A 19,047-nucleotide genomic window follows, 5' to 3' on the forward strand; every position below is an offset into this window, starting at 1 on the left:
CCCTTCCCTCTTTTCCAGGGATAATAGAGTATTAATGAGATAGCACTCCTAAGGAACAGGAGCCAAGACAGTGTCAAGAAACGTCACTGAATCTCTTGCCCCTTCTGCTTCTTCATCCTCCCTTAGCTACCAATAAATAATAAAAAAGCTTAACCAGCCACTCAAAAACCCTGTCTTCCACAGGAGAATGGATAAAGTGGAAGCCTACATCTGAGAGTTCTTGGGGCCTGGGAGTCAGTCCTATTCCCTGACCAGTCAATCACTCAGTAGTATTAATTAAGAATTTACTCTGTGCTCTGCAAAGTTCTGAAGACCACTGTACTAAGCAGTTGGGAGAGCCCAGTAGTTAGGAAATACTATTCCTGCCATGAAAGAGTGTACAGTCTAGCAGCAGCGCAGTTTAAAGGGCAAGTTAGGGCACATGAAAGGTCCACTTTCCTTTTTTTTTTATGGTATCTGTTTAATGCTTACTGTGTGCCAGGCTTTGAACTAACCGTTGAGGTAGTTACAAGTTAATCACGTTGGACACAGTCCAAGTCCCACTTGGGTCTCAAACTCTTAATCCCCATTTTACAGCTAAGGTAACTGGGACACTGAGAAGTTGATTGACTTGGTCACCCAGCAGACAAGTGACAGAATCAGGATTAGAACCCAGGTCCTTCTGACTTCCTCTTCCAGAAAGCTCTCAATCAATCAAGCAATGGTATTTATTGAACACTCACTGTGTGCAGAGCACTGTACTAAGTGCTTGGGAACGTAGCATATAATCGAGCTGGTAAAATATGATCCCTGCCCACAAGGAGCTTAGTCTACAGGGGGCCACAGGCATTAAAATAAATTAGAGAAAATAGTAGACTATAAGGATGTTTACATAAACTCTGTGAGGCTGGGGTATCACAGTGCTTAACATTCTCCAACCTAGGACACACTTCTCCCTCTCCAACTGGATTTTAACTATTGCACATACTTATGTTGACTGAGGATCTGTCATCTTCTCTTCCCTAATAGACTGTGTGCTTATGGAAGGCAGGAACTGACATGTGTCCTTTAACAAATATCCATATAAGGTGCTAAGCATCCAGAAACTCAATAAAAACTTGTCTGGGTAAACTGTTGACGATAACAAGACAATCAAGGTAGGGTGGTTACGGTTAATGTTTATGGAGGAGCCAGTCAAACTGGGCCTACTTTTCTTCCCCATTCCTTTCCTGTTTGTGCCAAGTCCGGAGTGCAGGGAACTCGAAGGAAGGAGCCATGTGCTATGTAGAGTCCAGTGCAATTAACAAGGTGTCTTTTACACCTTGTTAGTGTTAATAGGTTCAGCTGCTTCATCCTTACCCATTCCCAAAACATTTCAGGTAGACTAGAAGATGGTGGGGCTTTGGGAAAAATGGCATCATTTTTTTTGAATAGTTGGTAAGATTCTTCTGTACTCAATAGTATTATTGAGCAGGAGGCTAAGTGTTAGGGAGAGTGCAATAAAGTTACCACCAAGAACAGACGGTAGAAGATAATTTTGGAAAGCAAATAATCTCAAATAAAAAAAATTAAAATCTAAAAAACACAAAAGCAAGGGTCAGGAATTTGGCCTGTACTCGCTCCACGAAGACCCATATGATGTATTCCCTAGGGATTTATAAGAAATTTCATGCCTAAGGAAATCTCTCGTAGCCAAGATCTGTCATGAGGCCCAAGATGGAGGTCAATTGGCGCCTATGAGGACCTTGTGATCCTTCACTTGTGGCAATTTTCTGGCAGAGAACTAAGTGCTTAAGTTGATTGATATTTTGCTTGGTAGGGGTGCACTAACTAAATGGAAAGAATTCTACCCAGCTGCTAAGCTGTTAATTTATAGGGTTGTTTTATGAGATTAAAACTCATGGCAAAAGATAGGGACCAATAATAAAAGCTGGAGAAGTCTATGTTCCCTACCAGCCACCCATGAGGCAACCTCTAAAAACAATCCAAGACCCACCCCTCCCTCAAACTCATTATTGTACAATGTTTTGTCCCTAACCCACACATCCAGAGAAACCAGCAAGAGGCAGATTCATAAGGGTTAAGGTGGTTGGTTTTATTATAAAAGAAAAACTATTCAGAAGTTTGACAAATGCAAAGGAATATCCGGCAATTGAGGAAGAGTAACCAGAAACTACACAAAGTCACAACTATTTGAATCCCCTAGTGTCAGGTTGCCTAACCCTGATGGGCCCAGGGGTGTGCTGGGAAGGGACAGCTCAACAATGGAGCCTCGAACACATAACTGAAAACTGTACAACTTAGGAACCCTAGAAACATTAAAATCTAACCGTTTTTGTTTTGCTTTAAAAAAAAAAATTATATATCAAAAGCCCTGCTTTATTTAGTGACATGCTAATCCCACCAGAAAATAAGACACCCACACCCCACTGTCAGTAACATGGTTAAGTTGACCAGCCAACTCATTTAAACCTCTGTATGTATACATGCATGCGTGTGTGTGTGTGTGTGTGGTGCACACTCACACCCCCACCCTCTGCAAGCACTTTTAAACCACCTGGGCACCACGGACTGGTGTTCCCTGGTGTTGTCATCTGCTGGCATGCCAACTGTGACAAAATGTGCCTTTCAAGTCTGTACATGAGCCTTGTGGGTGGTTGAGAAGTGTGAAAAGCCACAAGATAAAGACTGCTGCTTTAGCTTCCCCTTCCCTGTACCTTTCCTACTATCCCTGTTCTCGGTGATCTTTCTGACCTCACCCCCTTGAGCGATACCCAATATGACCAGACCCAATTGGTTTCAGACCCGCACACAATTTTTTGTCTTTACATTTAAATATAAAAATACTGCTCTGCTTTTGTTATAAATGAGAGTGGTGGAGTGGGAGAGTTTAAGTGGCAATAACTTTTCCTCTTCTAAAACTGAGAAATGTATCAGTACACAGTGTCGTCCCCCCCCCACTTTCCCAGTGCACCTTGTCTTCTGGCTATGGTGCTTAACCGTGTACCAAAGGGACCCTAAAAGAGAACACACGAACACACACGCACACAGATACAGAGGGCATTTTTTTAGCCTCCCTTTCCCAGAACCCTTTAGGGAAAGCTGGCTACGGATTCACCGGAATGGGCACTCTAAGAGGCTGGGGACTCTAGCCTCAATACAATACACACCCCAGACCTCCCCTCAGCGAGGCTTCTGCTAGTTTCTGGAAGCCACTGAATGATGGCTGTTGAATGCACAAAATCGATTAGATGGAAGCAGTGGTTACAGTCCCCTCCCCCAGTCTTCCAAAGCATCAATGATGCAGGCGAGGTGGCGGATTTCCCTCCCCCCACCGCCCCCGCAAAACACTCACCCCACCCCCAAACCTCAAAAAGCACAAGTTATCACCTGAGCGCAAGAATCATGGTATATCTTGTGCCCTTAGAGTTACATCTAGTAGGTGAATCTGGGAGGGAGAGGGCAGCAAGGCCAGGGCTAGGGTCGAGTTGGGGGGCTGTCGTGAAAGTCCCAGTCCATCTAGTTTTTGTACTCGAAGGGCTCCACGCCACTCTCGTTAAGCAGGCACGTACGGATGAGCGCCTCGGTCACGGCGAAAGGGTCACAGTTAGCAGAGGGCCGGCGGTCTTCGAAGTAACCCTTCTTCTCCTGGCCGACGGTCCTGGGAATGCGGATACTGGCTCCTCGGTTGGCCACGCCAGCTGAGAACTCGTTGATGTTGGAGGTTTCATTGAAGCCGGTCAGTCGCCTGGCGTTGTCCAGCCCCCCTTTAGGGTCATAGGCCCGGATGTGGTACTGATGCCTCTTGCTTAGTCGCTCAATGGCCTCCTCGATGTGCCTGGTGAAGGGATGCAAGGCATCATGTGATTACAAAAGGAGAGCTTACTAGTCCCTACTGAGAAAAGGAGATACTCCCTCTTCTATCACCCTAGCTCTTACTCAGACAGGGATTCCCAGCTTTTTTTTTCCAGTCACCAATAATTTATTAGCTAGCTGTAAGGGACAAGCATGGCTTTGGGAAGAGGATTTATCATTAAGTATAGAATTCCTCTTATGCCCTGCACTTATAGCCACCCCCTACCCCAATATAATGTGTGTAGAAAGGACCCTGGAAAGCCAAAAGCAAGACTAATGGAGCCCCGTTCAAGTAATCCCATCCCAGAACCCATCTCCCAAATCCTGATGCCAGCATTGTGGCAGCTCAATCTTGGGGCCTGGGATCAGCCATTGACTCCCACCGTCGAGAAGTGCCTGCCATTTGTGTATACACAGAGGGCAACCAAGGAAGTAAGTGAACAAAAGACACTCATTTTTCTTTTACTAAACAGGGATAAGAGGGACTACAGGGGACAGTCAGAAAGTGGCCCAGCCAATCAGGAGACTCCTAGGAAAAACACAATCCCAAAATCAAGGAAGCACATCTTCCAAGGGCAAGGAGTGGTTTCAGCCTAACCTGATCCTAACTTATGCCCAAATAAGCCATTGCATAGCACGTCTAGACCGAGCAAAATGTCATTGGAAGAGGTACAGAAAAAGGCCACGAAAATGACCGATCAGCAGGAGGATGGAGGAGGTACCATATGAGGGTAGATTAGAGACTAGGCCTCTACCAGTAGGCCTCCAGGCTGGAAAGATGATGACAGAGAAAAGTTTACAGAACTGTTTACCAAACCTCATAACCTTAGGATGAAGGGACACCTATGGAAGCTTAGAGGTAGTAGGTTCAAGTCAGGAGAAACTTTTTCTCTCAGTAGATGATTAAGCACATAGAATTAATTACCCAGGAGGGTGTGCAGGCAGATTGAGAAATGTGTTAGAAGACACACTTCTGATCATGATCACGATGGGGGAGGGGCGGGGGGGGGGGTGGAGGAGGGAAAAGAGAAATAGCGTGATGTCAATTCTCTCACTAAGCATCTTTTGGAATTGCATGAGCTTGGATGGCCCATTGCTCCAACCCAAAAAGGCACTGCTTACCAAGAGAAACTCCAGGAAACTGACTTTGGATTTGGCCTTTGCTGGCAGACCCTGTCAAAAAGGACACTCCCTTGCAGCCTTTTCAGAGAAGAGCACTAGAAAAGTGCTGTTGCAGATGATTCCAATTGCAAACTGCTTCATTTCACTTGCACTGTCAGTAAATTTGTGATTTCTCTCTAGACTTCACCCACATAATTTCCTCTTCAAGTGCCCTTCACAGTCCTTCCCCAAGAACAACCTCATTCTGGAAGAACTTTACTGAAGTAGTGAACAAGGCAAGCCTGATTCCTATTCTGAGAATGCCTGTCACATGAAACCTTTCCTCCTTCCCCTGTTTCCCTTTCTGTCTGTGGCTACTGCCCTACCAGAAGGAAAATGGTCCTGAGATGAGGGATTAAGAAAACCAAAAACAGCTTACCATTTTGGCCTCACTGGATCAAATGACTAGCCCTTAAGATGACCGTGGCAATTTGAGAAAACCCCCATAATGCAGAGCCAGCAGTCATTTCTGGGCATGGATCTGAGATGACTGGGAGAGTTTGCCAAATCCCTTTCTCTTCCTCAAAAGCAATTACACCATAGTATAAGTAGTCCTTCACTAGAACTGATTCCCCCCGCCCCCACCTATTGCAGTGACCTGCACTCATCAAAATACGATCTAAGATCCCAGAGAGATTAGCCGACATTCAATTTCACTCAAGCCCCTCAGGAATTCCAAAGAATAAGCCATCAGAAGTCCTGGGGTGGAAGGGTGTGTTGGGAAAGGAATTAATAATACTGTAAATTTCACCCCTTAATCTCTAGACTGCAAGCTCCTTGTGGGCAGGGACCATGTGTACCAAACTGTTATATTATGCTCTCTCAAGTGCTTAGTACAGTGCTCTGCACATAGTAAATACTCAAATACGATTGATTTACTTATGAGAGACTGAGACCGTGACTAGCCCCAGGAGAGAGATCGCCCAGGCTGGGATTAGCACCTCAAAATCTACCGTTTGGGGACATGACTTTACGCCGTTAAAAAGCTGCAACTCCCCAAAGGATAGAAACTACTCTGACGTCTCTTGGTCTTTCGGGCAGTTTCCAGGTCCCCTCTCTCCCAAGTGAGGATGCAGCAAACGGGAGCCAGCCAGACTAGACACTTACTTGAGACCGTTCTCTTCTCTCATGGCCTTGGTGCTGAAGTTGGTGTGACAGCCTGCTCCATTCCAGTTTCCAGGGATGGGCTTGGGATCAAAGGTGACGATCACCCCAAAGTCTTCACACACCCGATGGAGGATGAAGCGGGCAATCCAGAGGTGGTCTCCCATTTGAATCCCCTCACAGGGGCCTATCTGGAACTCCCACTGAAGAGAGCAGAGGCAAGATTCAGTCTTAATGCCACCCGCCCAGCCCCACTAATTTCTAGTCTCTTGCAAGATCTCTCCTCCATTCCCGATCCTACACTCGAGACCAGTCCACCCAGTGTCATGTCTGTGGCTGCAGCAGCCCAGGTGTGGTGAGGTGAGGTTTCCTGCTGGACTGGGCCCTAACCCCCTTCAAGTGCACAAACTCCTGTGCCCACTAGAACACCAGTGCCAGGGAAAGAGCTGAAATGATTACCTGGGCTGGCATTACTTCAGCATTTGTTCCTGCGATTTTGACACCGGCATAGAGGCACGCACGATAGTGAGCTTCCACAATATCTCTGCCATAGGCTTTGTCTGCTCCCACACCACAGTAATACGGACCTGCAGTGGCAGAGAAAACAGGAAGATGAGCATGATGAGATGTGGCTGGCATGAGCAAACTCAGACCCCTTTTGGGAGCAAGTGTGGGTTCCATGGCTCTCCAAGAGGAGAGAAATCTTTATCTCTGAAGACCTGCTCGCCTTTCCTTTGCATCACTGCCACTTGGCTTATCTTGGGAGAGTAAGAGTCTTTTCCATGTCCTTGGAGATTCCAGTGGACCCTTCAGTCCTTATGTCAGTCTTAGTCCTCATGGGCAAAGTTTCTCGTTCTGTTCTTTGATATGGGGAACATGGTGGCTGCCAAACCCAAAAGAACTCTGGGACAGTGTGGCCATCTGGGTCAGTTTCATGGCTTTTGATGAATGGGATCCTAACTGAGTTGCGGTGCGCCTCCGAGAAAGAACTTCCCTTTCTGGTTCAGATACGGCCCCGAGGGAGTTGGTTGGGGCTCTGTCCCGCGAGCTTACCCTGGGGCCCAGGGAAGCCATTAGAGGGCCAGCCAAAAGGGTGTCCATCTGTCCCCAAGAGAGTATATTCCTGCTCCATTCCAAACCAGGGGTGTTGGTTCGACACCATGTCCATAATTCTTTTACAGGTGTGCCTTAGGTTGGTCTCTGGAATAGAAGAGAAACAAAGAAGCCTTGAGCATGCACGGAACACCCCCACAAATACCAAAACGCAGTGCCCGAGAGATCCCTGGGCAGGCTTTTTCAGCTGGGGCAGCAGGACCAGCTCTCTGATGCACACACTTGTTAACTGCCCTGTAAACTGGTCTTCCTTTGCAAAGTGTTCCCCAACCTTCACCCCTAAAAGGATGTTCCCGCAGAGGGGCCGGGGAGGGGATCCTGGAGGAAGCAAGATGGGTATGGAGTGAAGTGAAGGGGCAGATGCAGCCGAGAGATCGGGAATGAAGAAGGCTAACGTGGGAGTGGATTTTCAAAGAGACAGAATCAAGGGATGAAGGGTTTCCTCCTAGCAGAGTGTGTCCCAGGCTAAATTAAGTCACCCAGGAGTTAATCTCCCCACTTCCCACTTTCACCCCTCAGTAGCAATCTAGACTGGTTGCCAAACTCCCTAGGGTTAGTATTTGTCTTGCTTCTCATAATTGGTAATGAATAAACTCCCTTTGGCTGAAGAGGACTTGCAGGGTCCTCGGCAAATGAATCATGGCCTTGGTCGGACGGTCCAAGGGAGAGAGCTGGGTCTGCTATCAGGCCCCAAGGCTGCACCAAGCATGTTTTTCAAGCTCATTTTCAAGCATTGGTGACCGGAGCCGATGGTTTTGAGCAATGGGATGAAGTTAGATCAAGTACCTTGGTCCAAGCATTCTATTTTTGCATCGTTATCTGGGTAGTTGGGTAACAATGGCTACAGCCTATGTTCTGGACAGCGGAAGCAAGAAGATATTTAAACCCTAGTTGAGAGCATTCAGAACTACCTCCCAAACTCTCGTAGTCTTCCGCAGCATTATAAGCTCCAATTTACAGGCCATAGGCAAGAAACACCCATCTAAGCCTCGAACCCTAAAAAGGTGGACTGTCTTGGACCCGTGACATTAGTCTGCCATGGCATATTCCCCAAGATTTAGGGATGATCTGCCACAGATACTGATGACTCTGATAAGGTCTGATAAGCAGTAGAGAGAGACAGCTCTTCCTGGTTGGGAAGACCTTTCACAGGCACGGAGGGAGGAGCATAAAGATCCATTTACAGGAATAAAATTCCATCTGGGATACTCTTCACCCAATTTAGCAGGCGGAATAGGTGCTAATGAACAGTCAGTGGAGGCAGGGTAATTTAAGAGCAGGCATTTACTGGACTAGAGCTGCCCCACCCATTTTCTGTAATTCCGAAAAATCCAGAACCTCGCAGATGCAGGAATGGAGAATGCACCAATTCCTGCAGTTGCTTCTGCCATGGTCACTCTAACAGGATTTCTCTTTCCAAAACATTCCCTGGGCTCAGCCTTAATCTGCTTTTGGGCTATCGCAACCCTCTGGGACAGGAGGGAAGCCAGTCACAGACATACCTGCAGGCTTGCGGTTATATTTAAAAACTTCGCAGAAAATTAGCTTGTTGGGGTCCTTGCGGAAGGGATCCCGGAACATGGCAGCTGGGACGAGGTACATGTCACTGTTGGAGCCTTCTGACTGAAAGGTGCTGGATCCATCAAAGTTCCACTCTGGCAGTTCTAGGTAGGAAGGGAAACAGAGAGCTGAGTCGTCAGGTAATAAAACACACAAGGGTCTCCAATCTAGGCAGGAAATTCCAGGGTTCCCTTCCCTGCTGCTCAAGGAAGGCAGGAACCACATGACTAGAAGAGGGACCATCTTCTAGCTATCCCATGTAGAGAATTCAGGAGCAAGACCATTCGACCTCTTTCTACCAACACATTTTTTGGGTGTAAGGTGCTTTTTAAAAAAATATTTTTGAAAGGATTAAAAATGAATTGCCCAAGAGAACATCAGGCTCTCTCAAAACCCACTCAGATTGGGGCCCCATGGCAACTGGTTGAGAAACCTTGTTGCTCTGAGTCAAAAGAAGAGATTAGGGGATTGAGATATGCAGTAAAGGTTTGAAGAGATTTAGACAGCCCCCTACCCACTTGTTTACCCTCTTGCCAGTATCCTCTCTACTTCTGGAAAATAACTGACAATGTAAATGTAAATATCCTATGATTTGCATGATAACTTCTAAACTAGGTGGAATGATAAATATGTCTGTGGCACCGGGTGGAAATAGGCTGCTTATCCACTTAATAGCTTCGAGCTACATTTGGGAGGTCACTAACCCAGAAACCCCCTCTCACAATTGATAGCTTAATTTGCTATTTGCTCTAAAAGAAATGAAGGATTAAGCAGTAAAGTATTCAACAAGTCTGAACTCAGGATACAAAAACGCCAGCTCTACCTTCAGTGATCTAATCTGCAACCAGAACTAGGCAGGAAAGGTTCTGCAGCAGAGGCTGGTGGGAAAACTCCCTTCCACCTTCAGTGTAGCGCGGATTAATCAATTCCCAGCCCGTTCTAGCCTCTTACCTTCAATGCTCTTGGGTTCACTATCCAGGGTTCGGGTTTTGCAGCGCAGGCCCTCTCCGGTGCCATCGATCCAGATGTACATGGCCTGGACCTTTTCGCCCTGGGGCAGGTCCATGTACATCTGTTTGATGTTTTTGCTCAAGTGAGAGCTGGCGGAGGTGGTCATGGTGGAAGCAGTCCTGCAGGCCAATTCGGTGGATGGGAGAGAAGAGAAAAAGGAAGTCGTGAGAATTCTTCCAGTCTCTGGCTTCTCTTCTTTCCCCAGACTGCTAAAGACATTAAGATTCACTCAAGCACTTTGATACCTTCCCAGCAAAGTGCCACTTTCACAGCTATTTGTCTAACTATGCAAATTAAAACTTATGAGTAGGTGAGAACATGTCAGATTCAGACCATTAGAAGAGGAAGATTGAAGGCCTCCAAGTTTTCTTGGAGGGGATTCAGGAAGGGCGTCTGCCTGAGGGCAAACTACCAACCAGTCCAAAACCCAAACTAAGAAAATACCTATTTATTTTCCCTTGTTCTGGGACTGTCTCCTCCCGTAAAACTGGGCTTAGATTGGCTATTCTGTAGTTCCATTCAATCATATTAATTGAGCACTTTCTGTGTGCAGGGCACCATATTAAGCAAACAATACAATAGAGTTGGTAGACCGGATCCCTGCCCTTAAAGACCCTACAATCTACGGAGGAGCTCTCAATCGATTCTTTTTTAGACCACTTTCCTCCATACCAGGCCATTCGATTTACAAAGCACAAGGTAAGGGAGCCCTCCACAGCCAGGGGATGGCAGGGTTCTGAAATTCACAGCCCGCCCCAGAACACAGGCAGAGACACTTCTTGATCACCAAACATCTCAAATCCACGGGGCAGAGAGAACATACTGTTCCGCTCCAAAATTGAGAAAAACTCTGAAGCAGCCGTGGCCTAGTGCAAAGAGCCTGGGCCAGGGAATCAGAGGACCTGGGTTCTAATCCTTGCTCTGCCACATGTCTGCTGTGTGACCTCGGGCAAGTCACATAACTTCCCTATGTCTCTGTAAAATGGGAATTGTGGCGGTGGGTGAGCCCTATTTGGGGCATGGACTGGACCAGATACAACATGATTATCTTGTATCTACCATATCACATAGTACAGTGCCTGGTAATAATAATAATAATGATGGCATTTATTAAGTACATAGTAAGAGTTTAACAAATACCATAAAAAGGAGGGTGGGAGAGGGGGAGTTTCAATGGACAGCCATCACCGTGCCATCTGTCTGGGGAACCACAGAGTTACGGAGATCTTTCTCTCCTGGGGCAAGTGGAAAGTAGAAGAATTGTGGCCTAGTGGATAGAGCACGGGCCTGAGAGTCAGAAGGACCTGGGGTTTAATACCGGCTCCGCCACTTGTCTGCTGTATGACCTGGGGCAAGTCATTTCATTTCTGTGCCTCAGGCCTCAATTCCTTCCTCAGTAAGGTGGGGATTAAGATTGTGAGCCCCACTTGGGGTAGGGACTGTATCCAACCTGATTACCTGGTATCTACCGCAGAAGGTAGTACAGTGCCTGTCAAATAGTAAGCGCTTAACAAAGACCACAATTATTAGTATTAAAGGGCACGCACAATTCTACACCCTATCAATCCTCAAAAAGAAGTTTAGACCTAGAGGGAAGAGAAGAGCCTTGCCATTCATTCATTCAATCGTAGTCATTGAGCACTTACTGTGTTCAGACCACTGTACTACGCGCTTGGGAAGTCCAAGTCGGCAACACATAGAGACGGACCCTACCCAACAACAGGCTCACAGTCTAGAAGATTCAAATCACTGGGGGAGAGGCCAAGAGAGTCACCACCAGAGTCTGCCCCTCGCCCCATTGTTAGGGAGGCGGTTCCCCCCAACCTCCTCACCCTGGTGCTTCTAACACTCATTTATTCATTCAATCGTATTTACTGAGCTATTACTTTGTGTAGAGACTGTACTAAGCATTTGGAAAGTATAATACAGCAATAAAGAGATAATCCCTGCCCTCAACGAGTTTACAGTCTAGAGTGGGGGAGACAGACATCAAGAAAGGTAAAGAGGCATCATTAGAACTAGAATCATATATTTATATATATATATACACATATATAAAATCACTCAAATCACTTCTCCCGGGCCTGTATATATGTTTGAACATATTATTTATTTTACTTGTACATATTCATTCTATTTATTTTGTTAATGTTTTGTTGTCTGTCTCCCCCTTCTAGACTGTGAGCCCGCTGTTGGGTAGGGGCCGTCTCTATACGTTGCCAACTTGGACTTCCCAAGCGCCTAGTACAGTGCTCCGCACACAGTAAGCTTTCAATAAATACGATTGAATGAATGAATGAATCACGAGCGATCCGGAGATCTGGCCTGAAGACAGATATCCATTTTGAAACCTTCTCCGCACTGAAAGCTCGGTAGGGACAACAGGGACCGTGCCTACCAACTGCCCACTCTTCGCGACTGTGAGCCCGCTGTTGGGTAGGGACCGTCTCTCGATGTTGCCAAGCGCTTAGTCCAGTGCTCTGCACGCAGTGAGCGCTCACTAAACACGATTGAATGTTGGCCGGTCCTGGCCTCCCAATCAATCAATCGTATTTATTGAGCGCTTACTGTGTGCAGAGCACTGGACTGGGCGCTTGGGAAGTACAAGCTGGCAACATATTAAATACGATGGATTGGCCTGGCGAGCCGCTGTTTTAGACTGGGAGCCCACTGTTGGGTAGGGACTGTTGCCAATTTGTACTTCCCAAGCGCTTAGTACAGTGCTCTGCACACAGTAAGCGCTCAATAAATACGATTGATGATGATGATGACTGTCTCTAGATGTTGCCAACTTGGACTTCCCAAGCGCTTAGTTCAGTGCTCTGCACACTGTAAGCGCTCAATAAATACGATTGATGATGATGATGGGGGGCTCCAACGAGGGGTCCCCTTTCTCTCTCTCTCTCCCCGCCCCCCCCCTTTACTCACTCCTGCCATCGCCCCTGCTGCTGCTGAAACGTGGTCCCCAGGGAGGCCACGGGGGCGAGGAGCTGCGGGCACTGGCTCTTCTTCGCCCTGCGGCCCCGGGGTCGCTTGGCCCTGGCGGAGGCGGATCTGACCATGACTGGGGCCCCGGGAGGCGCGATGCCCTCTCCGGCCTCCGGTGCCAGCCTCGCCCTGGTCGGAGGGGAGCGGGATCAGATCTCCAAGCGCATCCCGGCCCTCCTGGTCCCCCGGCCCTCGGTTACGGCCTCACAGGGCCGTCAGAAGGGGCACGGCCGCCCCTCCCGGAGGGAAGGGTCCCCTTGGCGGCCTCCACCCCGGCTCTTGCGTTCGGGCCTCCTCATTGTTGGCTCACAACTACTAGGGCCGGGGTGGCGGGAGGCCCGGGCGACCCTTCCGCAGTCGGGCGGGACCCCCGGACCCAGCCGCACCAGGACCAGCCCGGAGGCGCGGGGAGGTGGGGAGAAGCAATCAATCAATCAATCGTATTTATTGAGCGCTTACTGTGTGCAGAGCACTGGACTAAGCGCTTGGGAAGTCCAAGCTGGCAACATACAGAGCCGGTCCCTACCCAACAGTGGGCTCCCAGTCTAGAAGGGGGATAATAATAATGACGGCATTTATTAATCAATCAATCGTATTTATTGAGCGCCTACCGTGTGCAGAGCACCGTGCTAAGCGCTTGGGAAGTCCAAGCTGGCAACATACAGAGACGGCCCCTACCCAACAGTGGGCTCACAGTCTAGAAGGGGGATAATAATAATGACGGCATTTATTAATCAGTCAATCAATCAATCGTATTTATTGAGCAGTTACTGTGTGCAGAGCACTGTACTAAGCGCTTGGGAAGTCCAAGCTGGCAACATACAGAGACGGTCCCTACCCAACAGTGGGCTCACAGTCTAGACGGGGGGATAATAATAATGATGGCATTTATTAAGCGCCTACTAGGAGCAAAGCACTGTTCTAAGCGCTGGTTACAAGGGGGGGGGGCTCACAGTCTTCATCCCCATTTTACAGATGAGGGAACCGAGGCCCAGAGAAGTCACACAGGGATGCGGGAGCCCCGCGGGCTTTTCTGAAACCAAATGCAACTCTTTTTTTTTTTTGGCCTTTTTTCCAGCCGCCCCCGGAGGAGCCCGGAGCCATGGACAAAGGAAAGAGCCGGGGCGGGGAAAGCCCTCCTCTCCTACAGCAGCTGGGCCCCAATCCTGCTCCCCCCCACCCACCCCGCTTCTCCACGAGCAGACACCCCCCCCTCTCCGGCGGGCCTTTACCTCGGCTACCTTGATGGAGGAAGAGGAAGAGGAGGAGGAGGAGGAGGAGGAGGAGGAAGGCGGGCAGAGGTTCAAACGGGGCAGATCAGCCGCACAAGCGTGTTCCCATCCTCGACTGCAACCCGCCGGCGGCCGCCCGCTCTTATATATAAGGCGCCCGGCCCCGGCCCCCCCCCCCCGCTCGCTGATTGGCTTACGGCGGGAGGGAGCCCCGGCCTGATTAGCCGGCGCGGGACGCAGGGAGGGCGGCTATTGGACGGGAGAGGAAGGAGGACGGTCATTGGACGGGAGACACGGCGCCGGGCGGGGGCAGGGCCCCCGCATTCATTCATTCATTCATGCATGCATGCATTCATTCATTCATTCATTCATTCATTCATTCATTCAATCGTATTTATTATCAATAATAATAATAATGATAATGATGGCATTTGTTAAGCGCTTACTATATGCAGAGCACTGTTCTAAGCGCTGGGGGGGATACAAGGTGATCAAGTTGTCCCATGTGGGGCTCACAGTCTTAATCCCCATGTTACAGATGAGGTAACTGAGGCCCAGAGAATCATCATCATCATCATCATCATCAATCGTATTTATTGAGCGCTTCCTGCGTGCAGAGCACTGTACTAAGCGCTTGGGAAGTCCAAGTTGGCAACATCTAGAGACGGTCCCTACCCAACAGTGGGCTCACAGTCTAAAAGGGGGAGGCGGAGGACAAAACCAAACATACTAACAAAATAAAATAAATAGAATAGATATGTACAAGTAAAATAAATAGAGTAATAAATATGTACAAACATATATACATATATACAGGTGCTGTGGGGAAGGGAAGGAGGTAAGATGGGGGGATGGAGAGGGGGACGAGGGGGAGAGGAAGGAAGGGGCTCATCCTATATATGTATATATGTTTGTACATATTTATTACTCTATGTATTTATTCATTCACTCATTCAATCGTATTTATTAATAATAACAATGATGATGGCATTTGTTAAGCGCTTACTATATGCAGAGCACTGTTTTAAGCGCTGGGGGGGATACAAGGTGATCAAGTTGTCCCATGTGGGGCTCACAGTCTTAATCCCCATTTTACAGATGAGGTAACTGAGGTCCAGAGAATAATAATAATAATGATAGCATTTGTTAAGCGCTTAACTATGTGCAGAGCGCCGTTCTAAGCGCTGGGGGGAGAGAGAAGCAGCGTGGCTAGAGAAGCAGTGTGGCTCAGTGGAAAGAGCCTGGGTTTGGGAGTCAGAGGTCATGGGTTCGAATCCTGGCTCCGCCACTTGTCAGCTGTGTGACTTTGGGCAAGTCACTTAACTTCTCTGGGCCTCAGTTCCCTCATCTGTAAAATGGGGATGAAGACTGTGAGCCCCACATGGGACAACCTGAATACCTTGTATCTCCCCCAGCGCTTAGAACAGTGCTTGGCACACAGCAAGTGCTTAACAAATACCAAAATTATTACTATTATTAGGGGGGATACAAGGTGATCAGGTTGTCCCACGTGGGGCTCACAATCATCATCCCCATTTTACAGATGAGGTAACTGAGGCTCCAAGAAGTTAAGTGACTTGCCCAAGGTCACACCACAGACACGTGGCAGAGCGGAATTCGAACCCATAACCTCTGAGTCCAAAGCCCGGGCTCTTTCTACTGAGCCACATGAGCGCTTACTGGGTGAAGAGCACTGTACTAAGCGCTTGGGAAGCACAAGGTGGCAACATATAGAGACGGTCCCTACCCAACAGCGGGCTCACAGTCTAGAAGACGTCGCGGCCCTGGAGGAGGGGGCCTGGAATGCCCTCCCTCCGCACATCTGCCAAACTAGCTCTCTTCCTCCCTTCAAAGCCCTACTGAGAGCTCACCTCCTCCAGGAGGCCTTCCCAGACTGAGCCCCCTCCTTCCTCTCCCCCTCCTTCCCCTCCCCACAGCACCTGTATATATGTATTCATTCATTCAATCGAATTTATTGAGCGCTTACTGTGTGCAGAGCACTGTACTAAGCGCTTGGGAAGTACAAGTTGGCAACATATAGAGACAACAGCGGGCTCAGTCTAGAAGGGGGAGGCAGAACAAAACAAAACATATTAACAAAATAAAATAAATAGAATAAACATGTACAAATAAAATAGAGTAATAAATACGTACAAACATATACATATATACAGGTGCTGTCTGTACGTATTTATTACTCTATTTTATTTGTACAGATTTATTTTATTTTGTTAATATGTTTTGTTCTCTGTCTCCCCCTTCGAGACTGTGAGCCCGCTGTTGGGTAGGGGCCGTCTCTATATGTTGCCAACTTGGACTTCCCGAGCGCTTAGTCCAGTGCTCTGCACACAGTAAGCGCTCAATAAATACGATTGAATGAATGAATGAACAGGCCGGGGGAGGCGGGAAGGAGGGAGCGGAGGAAAACAATAGCCCGCACAGAGAAAGGAAAACAACCTCCCCGCGGCTGCTGCAGCGGGCCGGATTAAGAGGGGAGCGAACTCCTGCTGCTCCTGGGGACGGGATCCCGCCCCCTCCCCGGCCTGCTTAGTTAATAATGATGATGATGGTATCTGTTAAGCGCTTACTATGTGCAAAACACTGTTCTAAGCGCTGGGGGGGATACAAGGTGATGATAATAATAATGATGACACTTATTAAGCATTTACTATGTGCAAAGCGCTGTTCTAAGCGCTGGGGTGGTTACAAGGTGATCAGGTTGTCCCACGGGGGGGCTCACAGTCTCCACCCCCATTTTACAGATGAGGTAACTGAGGCCCAGAGAAGTGAAGTGACTTGCCCAAAGTCACACAGCTGACAAGTGGCGGAGGCAAGATTTGAACCCATGACCTCTGACTCCAAAGCCCGGGCTCTTTCCACTGAGCCACGCTGCTTCTCTATGATGATGATGGTATTTGTTAAGCGCTTACTATGTGCAAAGCACTGTTCTAAGCGCTGTGAGGGGGGATACAAGGTGATCAGGTTGTCCCACTTGGGGCTCACAGTCTTAATCCCCATTTTACAGATGAGGGAACTGAGGCATAGAGAAGTTAAGTGGCTTGCCTAAGGTGATCAGGTTGTACCACTTGGGGCTCACAGTCTTCATCCCCATTTTACAGATGAGGGAACTGAAGCCCAGAGAAGTGAAGTGACTTGCCCAAAGTCACATAGCTGACAAGTGGCGGAGCCGGGATTTGAACCCATGACGTCTGACTCCAAAGCCCGAGCTCTTTCCACTGAGCCATGCTGCTTCTCTATGATGATGATGATGGTATTTGTTAAGCGCTTACTATGTGCAAAGCACTGTTCTAAGCGCTGGGGGGGATACAAGGTGATCAGGTTGTCCCACTTGGGGCTCACAGTCTTAATCCCCATTTTACAGATGAGGGAACTGAGGCACAGAGAAGTTAAGTGGCTTGCCCAAGGTGATCAGGTTGTCCTACTTGGGGCTCACAGTCTTCATCCCCATTTTACAGATAAGGGAACTGAGGCACAGAGAAGTTAAATGGCTTGCCCAAGGTCACACAGCTGACAAGCGGCGGAGTCAGGATTCAAACCCCTGACCTCTGACTCCCAAGCCCGCGCTCTTTCCACTGAGCCATGTGGATGATGATGGTATTTGTTAAGCGCTTACTATGTGCCAAGCCCTAAGCACTGGGGGGGGGGGGGGATACAAGGTGATTAGGTTGTCCCAAGTGGGGCTCACAGTCTTAATCCCCATTTTCCAGATGAGGGAACTGAGGCACAGAGAAGCTAAGTGACTCGCCCAAAGTCCCACAGCAGACAAGTGGCAGACCTGGGATTCGAACCCATGACCTCAGACTCCCAAGCCCGTACTCTTTCCACTGAGCCATGCTGCTTCTCAATAATAATTGCAGTATTTGTTCAGAGCATACTGCGGGCCAGGCACTGGACTAAGTGCTGGGGTTTTGACACCTGTCTACATGTTTAGTTTTGTTGTCTGTCTCCCCCTTCTAGACTGTGAGCCCATTGTTGGGTAGGGACCGTCCATCTACTGCCGACTTGTACTTCCCAAGCGCTTAGTACAGTGCTCTGCACACAGTAAGCACTTAATAAATACAATTGAATGAATGAATAAATACAGGGACATTGGGTTGACCCAATCCCTGCCCCATATAATAATAATAATTATAATAGGGACTATCTCTGTTGCTAAATTCTACTTTCCAAGTGCTTAGTCCAGTGCTCTGCGCACAATAAGCGCTCAGTAAATATGCTGAATGAATGAATGACGGCATTTGTTAAGTGCTTATTAGGTGCCAAGCTATGTTCTAAGCGCCCAGGTAGATACAAAGTAGTCAGGTTGTCCTACGTGGGTCTCACGGTCTTAATCCCCATTTTACAGATGAGGTTTTAGAAGCCCGGGGAAGTGAAATGACTTGGCCAAGGTCACACAGCAGCCAAACAGTGGAGGCGGGATTACAACCCACAACCTTTTTACTCCCGTGTTCCATCCACGACACCATGCTGCTTCCTTCCCTCATTCATTCACTCAATCGTATTGATTGAGCGCTTATTATAAATAAATAAATAATGATGGCATTTGTTAAGCGCTTACTATGTGCAAAGCACTGTTCTAAGCGCTGGGGAGAATACAAGGTGATCAGGTTGTCCCACGTGGGGCTCACAGTCTTAATCCCCATTTTACAGATGAGGTAACTGAGGCACAGAGAAGTTAAGTGACTTGCCCAGGGTCACACAGCTTGCTTGGGAAATACAAATCGGCAACATATAGAGACGGTCCCTACCCAACAACAGGCTCACAGTCTAGAAGGGGGAGACAGACAGACACACTCTCTCTCTCTCTCTTTCTTCCTGTGGCCTATTCACTCTTTATTTTCACTTTTAAGACAGCTCTCCCCTCGCTGGAAAAGAGGCTCCACTCCCCTAGGCCCAACGCTCGAAGGGGGAAACAAGCCCAGGAGTGCAATTGGGAAAATACTTCGGCTTCCAGGGAGGCGGGCGAGCGGGTGGCCGGACCCCTGTGTCCAGGGAGTGGGCTTGCATCTCCGCTGCTCCGAAT

General features: G+C 48.3%; 1 protein-coding gene across 3 annotated transcripts; it reads right to left on the minus strand.

The window, feature by feature from the left end:
* Nucleotides 1–2,053: 2,053 nt before the first annotated feature.
* GLUL (glutamate-ammonia ligase) lies at nt 2,054–14,107 on the minus strand. 3 transcript variants are annotated; one of them, XM_038758491.1, is made up of 7 exons: nt 14,004–14,107; nt 9,724–9,902; nt 8,715–8,876; nt 7,153–7,299; nt 6,559–6,686; nt 6,103–6,302; nt 2,054–3,817 (listed from the first exon to the last, which is right to left on the minus strand). In XM_038758491.1, exons 2-7 carry the CDS (start codon nt 9,887–9,889, stop codon nt 3,499–3,501), a joined length of 1,122 nt encoding a protein of 373 aa, XP_038614419.1. In that variant the 5' UTR covers nt 9,890–9,902; nt 14,004–14,107; the 3' UTR covers nt 2,054–3,498. The 3 variants fall into 3 exon arrangements, with proteins under 3 accessions (XP_038614419.1, XP_038614420.1, XP_038614418.1); XM_038758492.1 differs by having other exon boundaries at nt 14,013–14,047; XM_038758490.1 differs by lacking the exon at nt 14,004–14,107 and adding an exon at nt 12,712–12,947.
* Nucleotides 14,108–19,047: the final 4,940 nt, after the last annotated feature.

This window comes from Tachyglossus aculeatus, chromosome 16 (assembly GCF_015852505.1).
Source record: "Tachyglossus aculeatus isolate mTacAcu1 chromosome 16, mTacAcu1.pri, whole genome shotgun sequence".
NCBI lineage: Eukaryota > Metazoa > Chordata > Mammalia > Monotremata > Tachyglossidae > Tachyglossus > Tachyglossus aculeatus.

Excerpts from the sequence above, each read along its gene's own strand:
- GLUL (XM_038758490.1), bottom strand. The coding sequence starts at position 12,845 with ATGGTCAGATCCGCCTCCGCCAGGGCCAAGCGACCCCGGGGCCGCAGG. Across the intron at positions 9,903-12,711 it reads CAGCAGGGGCGATGGCAGGA|GACTGCTTCCACCATGACCA; the intron begins GTGAGTAAAGGG and ends ATTGGCCTGCAG. Across the intron at positions 6,303-6,558 it reads CTGAAGTAATGCCAGCCCAG|TGGGAGTTCCAGATAGGCCC; the intron begins GTAATCATTTCA and ends TGCTCTCTTCAG.